The 13,202-nt window shown below is 31.3% G+C and overlaps 1 protein-coding gene across 1 annotated transcript; it reads right to left on the minus strand.

Moving 5' to 3' along the window:
- Positions 1-8,849: 8,849 nt before the first annotated feature.
- Positions 8,850-13,145, minus strand: LOC113381136 (very long-chain specific acyl-CoA dehydrogenase, mitochondrial-like). Its single transcript, XM_026620110.1, is given in 10 exon segments — positions 8,850-9,249; positions 9,336-9,548; positions 10,174-10,361; positions 10,616-10,784; positions 10,861-11,283; positions 11,866-12,013; positions 12,207-12,331; positions 12,400-12,618; positions 12,955-12,968; positions 12,971-13,145. Coding segments are annotated over 10 exon segments (1,752 nt in total). The 5' UTR covers positions 13,086-13,145; the 3' UTR covers positions 8,850-9,111.
- Between the last annotated feature and the right edge of the window lie 57 nt (positions 13,146-13,202).

The raw sequence follows: 13,202 nt of genomic DNA on the forward strand, positions 1-13,202 counted from the left end.
GCTCATTGTATCGCTAACATTTGATCGGTTCGGTTTACTTTACATAGGCAGTATTATATAAAATATAATGTGAGGTAAGCGTACGCAATTCTCCGGTATAGTAAATTGTTCCGAGATATTTTCATTTTGTTCGCAAATTAAGGAAACGGTCGGTAAACAATTTTATACATACAATACCACATCAAGTAGAGCGTTACTCACATAATTTGATAACAGTAAAGCTATTTTAAATTTTATACACTTAATTATTATGAACCATCATTGGCATGGTTTTGCGAGATCGATTGGGCTGTAAATTATCCTGTTTCATCGTTCGATCAAAGCCTCAATCGAAATAGGGCAATTTGCGTTTTTGGGACAGTCAGGTGTTTCCAAGTCCCATTGTAGCTACAATGGGACTTGGAAACCCCTAGGGAACAGCTCAGTGAGAACAGACAATAGTGTTCATACCATCACATGTACTAATACCCATGTACTTCCTTTCAGCAGTGTTAAAATCAAATGTTTTAATAAGGTAATTGTAATTCCGCGTAAGTATTTAATAATTAAAAATTAAAATTAAAACTAGTTACTTGTAATTGCGCGTAAATCAAAGTGGTAGAGTGAAAACTGCAGTTTAAAAGCATGCTTTTAGCTTGGATCCACCACCTAGGAGTAACGGTAAGTGATATTTAAATAAATTAATTTAATGATCTTTTTTTTTGTTTTATTGACTTTGTATACGAGTAGATAAGCCATTTATAATACGCTTAAGTCTAATAACAATTCATTTAAACATTTCTCACTATGACTTCATAATATCTACATAGGTGGTTTTACACTACTTATAATTTCTTGGATCATGTTCCTAAGTAAATACTTCTTTCATCAAATATATCAAATTTTTGTTGTAAAATTTGTATTTATGATCAAATCAAGCAAATACAATGTTATTCTCAAAACTTTATTAAAAAAAAAAATATTTTAAAAAACAAATGGAATTTTACCCATGTTATTTCCACAAGAAACTATGTTTGGAGTGCAGACTATTAACACTAGAAAGACGGGCGAATTGAGTATACCTACATTGCCTGAAAACAGTCAAAATGACTGCGTCGTGAAAAAAATAAATAATGCGTTTAGAAATTTGTTTAAAATTAATTTTTATTATTTCATGTACTATTTACATTTATACAAATTATCTATGAGTGCTAAAAATAAAAAAATAGTTCATCTGACAAAAAAGTTCATTATTTTTAAAATTATGCAAATATAATTTGAGATCTTTTTATGAGTACATTTTCCGCAAATATGTTTGTTGCAAATTTGACACGTATTATTAGTTTTATTATTATTACAAAGTCTTATTTGGCAAAATTTTCTTTTATTACTACTGGTATGTGCATGATGTCTGTGGGTCATCATTTTCCTTTGATTTTTTTTGTGTTGATGTCGTGTAGTCCGCGGAAAGCTGTTCTGCCAATTCAAACAAAAACTGTTCTCTAAGAATTTGTTTTCTTCGGATTTTTATTCCTGTCGCTTCTTTGTAAAGAATCCAGGCATTTATCGCAGCCAAATCCAAAATATTGAAAAATATTTGCAGGGGTCATCTACGTGAACTACGTGGGATTTCACGGTATATTTTCTTTACCTTTGATCTGTCATGTCTTCTTTGCTGACCATAAGTAAGTCAATTTCAAATTTTTTGCCTCATAGGCCCCACAAGCATATAAAATTCCAATAAATGCATTCCAATAATATTTCCTGTAACGATGTTGTCCAATCGTACACCAAAATTTGACTGCCCTCTTCTTCTGTGCACTGTTTTATGTGTTTGATAATATAATTATCTATTATCAACGAAAATGCACTGACAAGATCACCTGTAATAATATTCTTTTTTGAAAAGCTCGTTGGCCCTTTCACACCCTTGAAAACACAGATGATGACCTTCCTGGAGTACCACCTTCGGCAATTTTTGTCCATACAGTACCATCGAGAGCTGTTTTTGTTCCTTGAATTCTTTCATCAGTTTCTGGGCCACTTAGCACCCTCCTGCATACACTTTCATTTTCATCAATAGTTATCACCTTCATCGCTACCCTCAGAATTAGATGATTCACGTTGAATATAATCCAATTCATCACCAAATGATTGTGCCGAATTTTCTGCATTTGATTCTATGTCGGAACACTCTTTACTTATGCTCGTTAGCTTTTGCAATAATTCACTTCTCTTCGACATTTTATTTATAAGTTCTAAAAAATCAACTGAACAACGCGTTATACTGAAAGTTACTACGCGAAAAAGACCGGTCTAATGTCAATACTTACAAAATTCGGTTATTTTTATATAAAAAATGCATTATCGCATATTGGAGATGAATGCACGCGAGATAACTATTTGCAATACAATAACAAAGCCGTTTGTAATATAAAATTTCTAGAGCAGTCAAAATGACTGTGTTCCGTCCATGCAGGCATAACATGTAAGAATATTGAAAATAAAAGTGAGATAAGGCAAATAATACGATTTATCTACGCATTTATATGTTGTATAAAAAGTCACAAAATTTCACGAAGCTGCGACTTCAAATACATAGTTATTTTTATGTTTGAAAATGGAAAACAGTCAAAATGACTGCGTCCGTCTTTCTAGTGTTAAGAGCTAACTTTCGGAAATTTTTTTAGTCATTTTGGAGACATTTGAACCCCTGGAAGCAAAAATTTGAAAGTATCCATATTAAGAATCACCCTAATATATATTATAACTAATAAGTTAACCTAAGTTATATATAACTGCACTTCAAAAAAAAAATTATAACTGTAATGATATATTTTAGAAGCTGTGGGTATTAAAAGATAAATGCTTCAATTACAAGTCCAAGTAATAGATACTTTAGAATTTTGTTTTAGTCCGATTTGCTAATTTTATGTTTTAAGTCATTTTAAATTGAAAACTGTAACAAAATCAGACTTTTCTTCGACGTTTTTCCGAAAACGGATTCACCGATTTTAAATTTTTAAAAGACGTTGGATGAGTCGTGTTAAGAACTTAAGTTGTTTAAGCGTTTAGAGATAATATATTGAATTATTAAATTCAAAACATGTTTATATCAAACTGGCCGAAGAACTCATATATGCGTTTTCCGAAAGCAGTTGTTACAGCCGAGAAACGCATATATGCTCACACCTAAAAACATGTCGATAGTCGAGGAACTCAATGTTAATAAACAAAACTGAATAGTTAATAAACAAATAAATATTGTATTTATCTTGTGAGAAATCTGTGTAAATAACTATAATATATATGTCCAGAAATTGTGTTAAAGTGCTAGAATTTGAGTTAGTGCACGAAACATGCTTTAGCAATTTTTAATGACTAAGGCGGCAGGATCTCGGCACTATGGTACGGTTCACTTCAAACCGTCCCGTCTTCAAAGGGCTAATTTGATTGGACAGAAAGACAAGAAAACTTGTAAAATCATAAGGAAAATCTTGGTTTGTGAGAGAAATATGTAAAGAAATTCGACGAATCGTAAGTAGCGATGTCAAGAACGCAGCAAAAGGCTTGAGATAAATAGGGCGAAAGAAGACTACGCACAAGAAAGTGTTTCGCTTTTGCGACTTAAGGGAAGCTCTTTCCAAAGACATTTTGAATGTGACGATGAGCATTCTTCAAAACAATTTCAAAACGAATTAATGCAGTGACCGTATCACTGAATACGGTCGATTGTATACTGCAAAGATTATGATACGAACTATCTACTAGGCGATTAGAAAATAAAATCGAGCAGCATAAGAAGGAAAACTAATTTTGATTTCTAAAAGAGGAAAACTATTGCCAAAAAGCCTTCAAGGTATAGATTGGATGTAAGCTCTCACGACAGTCAACATGAAAATTCAACATCACTAAAAAAATTGTTCAAGAGCTCGCTAGGGCTAAGAAAAGAAACCAGAAAAACCGAAACCTTTGGCTGAGATTCTATTTATTGCTAGTAATCAGGGCCATGCCTGGCCAGCGTGCAGTGCGTGCACACAAAAAGCGGCCGTAATAAAAAGCGGTCGCATTGAAAGTCCACTGAATTAAAAGGCGGCCAAACTAAAAGTCCGCTGAATTCATTCGGGGCCGTATTGAAAATCCGCTAAAGTTAAAAGACAACCGTTGTAAAATCGAATCAAAAAGCGGCTAATGAAAGTTTCGTTTCCAAATCATTAATAAGTGTATAAACTTGATGTAAGTGGCAACTTTGCCTTAAAGCAAGATGCATGATTTTTTCAACATGTGTAAATAATCGACTTAACTATAAAAAAATTATTATATATATATATATATATATATATATATATATATCATGAGTGCATTGCAATGTGAAAAGCTATCGCAGATTATTCAATTTTGCAGAAATTTTCTAAACATATGTTTAGAAAATTTGTGCAAAATTGATAACTAAAATATGTTAGTTATCTTTTATGAATGGTTTAAAAATTAAATATTATTGAATAAGAAATAAACGTAATTGAGAAACGACTCGATCGATCATTGACAAAAACTAATCAGCACGACTCTCAAATAGTAATTTTGTAATGGTTTTTGAATTTTCAAAATCGATTCACAAATTTAGGCTATAACGTGGACGAAAAATTTGACACTTTTGACAATTCTAAAAAAAAACGGCTCGTGAGGCAAAATTAACCAGCATGAGTGCTTATCGAATTTCATCGAGTTTTCAAAAAGGATTGCGCATTTCTAAGGAAACGTCCATGAAATTTTGCCTCACGTAAAAAAGTGCTGCTCATTTTTTCAAACTTTGATAATATTTTGAAAATTAAAACGACTTGTCGTAGGGTCGAAATATTTAATTATATTTGAGATCGTGATCTCTATCGCCATAAAAGTTTTATAAATATCATCGTAAAAAAATATTTAACAATTAAATACGATAAAACGATCCGACCGATCTCTTAAAACTAATCAGCACGATTCCCAAATGATATCTTTCAAACAGTTTCTGAATGTTTAAAAACGATGCAGGATTTTTAGCTAAAATGTGTACGAAAATTTGTACACTTTTCTGTTGATTAGAAACGACTTGGAGCAATATTGTACAAAACTGACAGATGGTAGTCGTTATCTCAAGACGGATGGTAGTAGTTACATCAAATGACTTTTAAATTTTTGAAATCGATTTAACCGTTTTTCAAAAATCGGCTCATGTACACACTTTTTTTCCAAATTTGTTCTCAAACTATTCACAATGACTAGAAACATAGAGAAAACATAAAACTTACAAGTCGATTTTTTTGTGAGAACATATTTGATATTTTCCTATTACATATGTTATTTTCAAGGGCGGCCAAAAAATGCTCGCACGCAGGCGGCCACATACCCAGGCACGGCCCTGCTAGTAATAGACCTTCTAACATAGTGAAATGTAAATTCATTTCGCTTCATAATGTTTAATCATAGATAAGTGTTTTATCATACTTTTTAGATAAAATATAAATATGAATATAAAATATAAATTTCACTTGTTTTTACTTATTATCCATCTCGTTTAAATTTGAAATTTTACATGCAAATTAAAACACATGGTATTAAATATTTGATTAACAGCTTAATTTTTTCATCTTGGATTTGCTATAAAAAACAATTGCGGTTTCAATATTGTTTATCTCTCCCTCGGTATGATTTGAAACTTTGCACAAATATACCTAATTGCACCTAATATAGCCCCATCTTATTTTGTTAATCTGATTAATTTTTTTTCTTTGTATGAATTTCTCCACTTCAGTTCTATGGTTTCATCTTGCAAAATTGTGTGTTCTTTTTCGATTTTTTCAATAAATTCGGGAGTTAATTTTACCAGTACTGCAAAATTTTTAATTAATCGATAATTTTCTATAACGGTCCGTGCAGCTTGAATGAATCTGAAATTGAGTATGTTTTTTTTTATAAAATTATGCTCAAATGATTATACAGAATCTGGTATTATTTTTCAAAAACAAGATCTGAATCAAAACCTTAACTTAACTCGACGGGAATTTTTCAAATGGAGGTAAAATATTTAAAAATCTGCGAAATTGCCATTACATATTTTAAATATCATTTATCTACGATAAACTTCTAATTTTATTATAATGTAAAATTAAAGTTGTACTAGCTTATAATCTTATTTGTATTGATTGCGATTTTTTCATTTAAAAAAAAATATTGCGGCAGTAAGTATATATTATACAAGTTTAACATGTTGAAGTAATAGAAACAGATAATAAAGTTTCATCACATATTTTAGATAAATTTTATCTTTGTTGTGACTTGCCTGAAACAGATATATGTGTCTATTTTGTTTAACTATTAAACTGCCGGATAATTTTTTTGCGTAAACGTCGGCGCATAATCTTTTTTCTTTTATTTTTAAGCATGACACTAAAAAAATCAATTTACCTGTCAATAGCTTTCATTCTATAATACCAAGAATCTTCAATTTTATTAGTTGGAACAAAAGTATACATTGTCTTGAAATTTCGCGTTAGTCTTTTTCTAATATTAACGCCATTCACAGAGCTATTGTTAATATATTCTGGCGCGTTGTCTTTCAACCTAGATTCATAAACACTGTTCATTATATTGCGAATAATATCAATTTCTTCTCTTTTTTGTGGATTATTTATTTCATGTGAAAATAGGCCATGAACAGCTTTGTGTTGTATTATTTGTATATCATTGCATCTACGCACGCATATAGCTTTCCAAAAACAAAATTGTAAATGCTGCTTAAATGCTTCATAATCTTCGTCCAGGTAAAAGTTCAAAGGACCACGTAGATCGTTTGAATCTGGGTTTTTAGTTGTGTTTTCTATAAGTAACTTGTTAACGCCATCCATGTAGTAAAGAACCAAATCTAAATTGCTGCTAAATATGTCGGTGTTAAAAAATACTTCCTTCTCGGGATCTGATACTGCAATTATTTTTTTTCTTTCTAATCTTTCATTTAGTCGCATTTGTGGACAATCTGGCTTGCATTCCGCTTTGAACTTAATAAGAAAAGGTGTTTCGGATATGATTGGTATGTGAACATGAACATGAAACGTTGATATCACGTACCTCGTAGGTGTATACGTTACCCTGACATGGACCTTTTTATCGTGTTTGGTAACTACTCCTTGTTTAGGGGCAATTGTAAAATCTGAATCGCAATTTAATACTGAAATTAGAAACATTACGTCGCATTCTTCTAAAGCTTTTATTGTTAAGATGTAACTCACTGATTTATTTATAGGTATTACACCCCAATTTATAATACTAGGAAACTCGCAAATAGCCGTACTTGCGGGACTAACATTTAACTGAAAAACAAAGTTGTACTCTCTGGTACGATCGTAGCAATTTATCCGAATTCTGTCTGTGTAGTGTCTTGCTTCTTTTGAGAAAAAAGTTACTTGTACTTTCATAGTCAAACCCGGAAATAGCCAAGAAGTTTCTTTGTACGAAATCTGAAAAAACTTTGTTTCAGGCGCCAAAACATTTACCCTCAGAGGAATTGTATGAACATTTCGAATTATGAAATATGTCATTGCAGGTTCTGCGCTATTGAACTCATATTCCAGTTTTATTTCTTGCGGTTCTAAACTAATGACGTCGGCTGACGACTCAATAAATTCTTTTTCTTGAAACAAGCGCAATATTGGTGGATGCACGTAGCATGATCCGTCCAGGTTTAACGGGCAATTTTTTAAAAACATTTTGAATATAACAAGTGAAATTTAAAAAAAAAATATAATAAAACCCAATTTGTCTTTTCCCAAAAACATAATAAACAAATGAATTTTACAATTAAAAACATGGTGTCATTTCATTGAAGTAAATGTCATTTTTTAACCTTTAAGGAAGGAGCGCATTACATAAAACTATGTCCAGTAGGTCGACGGTTTTTTAAGAAATTAAGTGCTTCATTTCCAAAGCGAGAGTATTTGCATAATTAATATCGCTTTATTGAATTTGGTTACAATGGAATTCGTCACGTCTAATCCATGTCTAATCCTTTCGACTCGGATGCCGCCGCTCCGACGGCAAAATACATATAACTCTAGCAATTCGCGAGTGGAAAGGGCTAATATTGCTTGTTGACCAATATTCAAATTTATTTTCTAACTGCATGGTGCCCATATTGAAAATTACAGAAGGAAAAGCCCGATTTTTTTTACTGATTACGTCATGCCGCGTGATCTAATATTCGATTATTTTAGAGCATATCATATTCTAATATTGTCTAGGGCCGCGAGTATGCCCATAGATAAATAAGCATAAGTATGGCGGCATGCGTTCGTTAAGGGTTTATATTTATCAAAATAATTTTATTAAAAATGAAACGGGTCAGCGGTGGCGATGTCGATCGAACGTGGGCTAGCACCAACTAGTCCCGGGTTTGCTGGTTCCATTCCCGCTACCGCCAAGACCCGACATCAGGCAACTTTGATGTCAAATTTCCACTTCAGGTTATAGATCTCAAATAAAGCCTCGAGTAACAATCGCCTCTCGTGGGTATAGTTGCATATATATATATAATAAAAATGTAAATACGAGTATAGTTAATTAGTCATAATTGGATTGTACAACGACAGGGTTGCCATCCATTCAAAAATCCGTATAACAAAGTCAAAACCATTACTGAATGTCCTAAGTGTGACAGATTGTTATCAACAAATTAAAAAAAAATGGAACACTGCTATAATAAATGATTTCGTACCAATTATCCTTCAACAAGACTTGTCATATTCGAGAAATTTCACAAATGATTTGCATTCAATACTTTTTAATTTTAAATAAAATAACAAAAACCTGTTATAACAATAAAAATAAAGTATATAATTTTTTTCATTTTATATTTAAATATATCAGGTCCATTGACAATATTTCAGATTACAAAATGTAACAATGCGCATTGTATTACTTATTATCAAAATTGAAAATAATCTGTATGTACAAGGCTTATTTGGCGCACGTATCTTGATAACAAATACCCCCTAATTATTTACATAAAATGAAATATTTACATTCTGTTAAATTAAAGTATTTATCAATAAAATAAATTAAATGAACTTAAGCTTAGTTACACATACTTAATATTTATTACAAATTTAATGGATTATTTTGCGGAACTCCATTGGCAGCGCATGAATTTTTGCCTATTGTAGCTAATTTGGTATATAAATCTAAATGCTTACCGCTTACTACATGTTTTAAATTTGCCTCTAGGCGTTCTGAAGCCTGTAAAATGGAATAAACAATTGAAAAACATATTAGCTAAAATAATTAAAAATATTATCTCATAACTTTCAATAGTCAGTGATTACCTCAAAACACCATGCTTTTGCCATGAGTTCTTCATGTTTGGCAGTAGGCGAATTTTCCTTTAACGACTTCGATGCACGAGATAGTACCACAGCCATTGAAAAGTTGTCGAATGTTGCTTGTGCTATTCTATTAAGTATAAATTGTTCATGTACGATGTCCTTTCCGTACTTCATCAGAAGTGTTTCCACAGTCTGGCCAAATAAAGCTATACCCTGATAAAGAATAAAAATAATTTGATATTTATTAATGAGGAAGCATTAGATATTTTCATATGCATATACATACATAACCGTTATTTACTTCCCATAAGCTGTTTTTAGTTACTTTATAGTTTTACCTGATTTTACATTTGCTCAAAAAATGATTAATATCAATTTTTCAAAAAAGTCTATTTGAGAAGGTCAATTGGATACCATTTTAATATAGTATAAATTGCATAAAAAAACTTAAGCCACATATATGCGTGCGTTTTGCGCAAATCATCAAATTGGCCAAGTAACTCATATATGCGTTTGGCGAAGACAGTTCGCCGAGAAACTCAATTTTAATAAACCAAATTGAATAGTTAAGGAATAAATCAACATTTTACTCATCATGTGGAAAATTTGTGTATATAATTATAATATATATGTCCAGAAATTGATTTGGAATGACAGAATTTGAGTTATATTGCCAGAAATATGCGTTGGCAATTTTCGGCAATCTTCAAACTGTTTCGTCCCCAAAGGGTTAAACAACATTAATGAATTTTATAATTTGGTAATATGGAATTAAATAGATAATCTTAACTTTACTAATTTAGCAACATGTGCTTCCAATTTTGATTACTACTCTTACCTTGGCAGCTAGTTGTGACGATTCTCCTAAATTAGGATGGACTAAATGAGCCATGTTCGGTGCTCCACCAATGCCTATGCTACGGAATGCACGTTTTGAAACTTCATCGAAAATCATACCCAAATTTGCTGCAGGGTTTTTAAATGCTTTTTGTAATTCTTTCAAATGTGCACCAGCATACTGAATTCCTGTAAAAATGATTTAAGTAAGTATGGCACACAAATTCATTTATTAGATATCACTAATTTTCAGAAATTTTTCATTTAGATAAATGAGTATGCTCTTTTTACAATTTTTATAAACTTTGCATTTAGTTTTCTTATATAGAAATAGTAAAAAACCAAACACCTTTTCAATCTTTATTTCACTTAAAGACTAACTTTCAAAAAGCTTATAAAATTTCTTATAATTTGTTATAACCAAACAATCATTTCAGACTTACCTGTTAAAGCAACAAATAACCGAAGAATATCGTTCGTTCCTTCAAAGATTCTAAAAATCCTCAAATCTCGCAGTACGCGTTCTAATCCAGCGTCTTTCATGAATCCCATACCGCCAAGAATCTGTATGGCTTCATCACACACATACCAAGCTGCTTCTGATGCAAAACACTAATGAAAGATGCTAAAAAGTTTAGCTCCAATATGTTCAAAAAATGTCTTAATTTACATATAGACTAAATGTTACCTTAGAAATAGCAGCTTCTAAATGATAATCTTCACTTTTTTTGTCCATCAATCCCGAAATCATATAAGCCATTGATTCAGTCACATAATGAACCATGCACATTCTAGCCAATTTTTCTTGTATAGTACCATATGTTTCAATCAAATTACCAAACTGTGTTCTAGTTGTAGCATGATCTGTTGCTTTTTTAATACAGGACCTCATGGTTCCACTGAGTGCAGCTGCCATTCCAAACCTTCCATTATTCAAAATATTCATGGCCACTTTGAAGCCCTCGCCTTCAACACCTAAGATATTCTCAATTGGTATCTTAACATCTTCATAGTATACTTCAGTTGTGTTAGAACACTTAATGCCCATTTTTTTCTCTGGAGGACCGGAGGTTACGCCGCCGAATTTGCGTTCCACAATGAATGCAGTAACCTGCCGAATCAAAAATCCAATTTGAATTATTATATTTAAAAAAAAATTGAATTCAAGAATCATAGCCATGCCACCCATTATAATGAAATGTATATATATATATACAGTAGAACCTCGATTATTATCCGGACCTCAGTTATACGGATTCGCGATTATCCGGACTATCAAATGTAAATTTCTTATTAAACATTGATTTTCGTTGATATCTATGTATGTATTTGTTATTTTTGATAAATACACATCATTATTCTTCATACATTGGATTATCTGGATTTTTTATTATCCAGATGCCTATCGCCAACAATTACTCTGGTTAATCGAGGTTCTACTGTGTGTATATATATATATATATATATATATATATATAACCTTATTAGCATTCTTACCATAATAATGTGACTTTAGTAGAATAATTCATGAACAGTTAAAATGGAATATGACGATTGTTTCTTAATAAATTTGTGATCAATGTTTCAATGTTTGGTAATTGATGTATTCTTTCACTTATAACAAAAATACTATTTTCTATCTTTAAATATTAGTAAAATAACCTCATCATAAATAAAAAATTTTCACTCATACCTTATCCTTCATTCCACCAGTTTTCGGATCTGGTTGAGGAGTCTGAGCAAACACTGTCATAATTTCTGCAATTCCTCCATTACTGATCCAAATTTTAGAGCCATTTAAAATATAATGTTTGCCATCTTCAGATTTAACAGCTCTAGATCTATAGAAGACATCAATACATATGTTTCAATATCATATATTAGTTTCACTTATTGTTGTTAATATCTATTTGTACAAAAAAGTCTTGAAAATTAATGATGCAATATAGTTTCCAATGAAAAAATTCTTCATTAAACTTGTATTAAAATAAGAAACGCAATACAAATATTAAACTAAAAGCAAATATTATTTACCTAATAGAATTAGCATCAGATCCTGATGAAGGTTCAGTTAAACAAAATGCAGCCACATTATGGCCAGTTGAAACCAAGGGCAAGTACTTTTTCTTTTGTTCAGGTGTTCCATACAGCAAAATGCCCTTTAAAAATGAAATGAATATAAAAAAGCATATTGAAACTCAATACGGTATAGTTAACCACATTTTACCTTAAAACCTATACTTTGATGTGCACCTAAGGTGATTCCCAAACCCAAGTCATTTGAACCTATAATTTCAGTCATTCTAGCATATTGTGTGTTGCTAAGCCCAAGACCACCATATTCAGTTGGTACTTGGAGACCAAAAGCGCCCAATTCCCACAAGCCATTCATTGTCTCTTCATCAATACTTGAAGTTTCATCATTTTTAGCTGGATTATTGACCTCCTAAAGTACACAAACTTTTTAAAATTGATATGATTTAATTAAATAACAGAAATATATAGTGTGAAAGTTTATAATGAGCTGAATTAAAACACACATTATAAATATTTATATATTCTTTTAATATAGTGACTCATTGTCAGTGAAAGAGCAGATAATGAAATACACGTAAACTTGCTAACTTGTAAATAATAGTAATAGTATTTAACTTGCCGAACACAAATAGTAATTTCCGGTTTATTTCCTTTGTTGTTATGTAAGTATTTGCTTCAGCCACTTATTCATAATTTTATGTTTCAATTATTTTTATGTTTTCAATTGATGATTTAATTAATTTACCTCAAAAAATTTTGAAGTTGGTCTATCAAAGAAGAAAGCGTTTCATGCTGTTCAGCATCTAATACTTCTGGATACGGGAACATTTGAGCAGGTTGAAGCTGTCCCCGGAAAGTGTTCATTACAAAAGACATGTTTTCCTTTTTCGATTCATTTTTGTCAGATAGCCGGCAATGTGTTGTTGAAATAAACCTGTAGAAGTTTGAGTTAAAATTAATAAGCTAATTAGATAATATAGATATTCATATGAA

Source organism: Ctenocephalides felis, unplaced genomic scaffold (assembly GCF_003426905.1).
Source record: "Ctenocephalides felis isolate EL2017-DRISC unplaced genomic scaffold, ASM342690v1 CF-g0.4_SCAFFOLD_02624, whole genome shotgun sequence".
Lineage (NCBI taxonomy): Eukaryota > Metazoa > Arthropoda > Insecta > Siphonaptera > Pulicidae > Ctenocephalides > Ctenocephalides felis.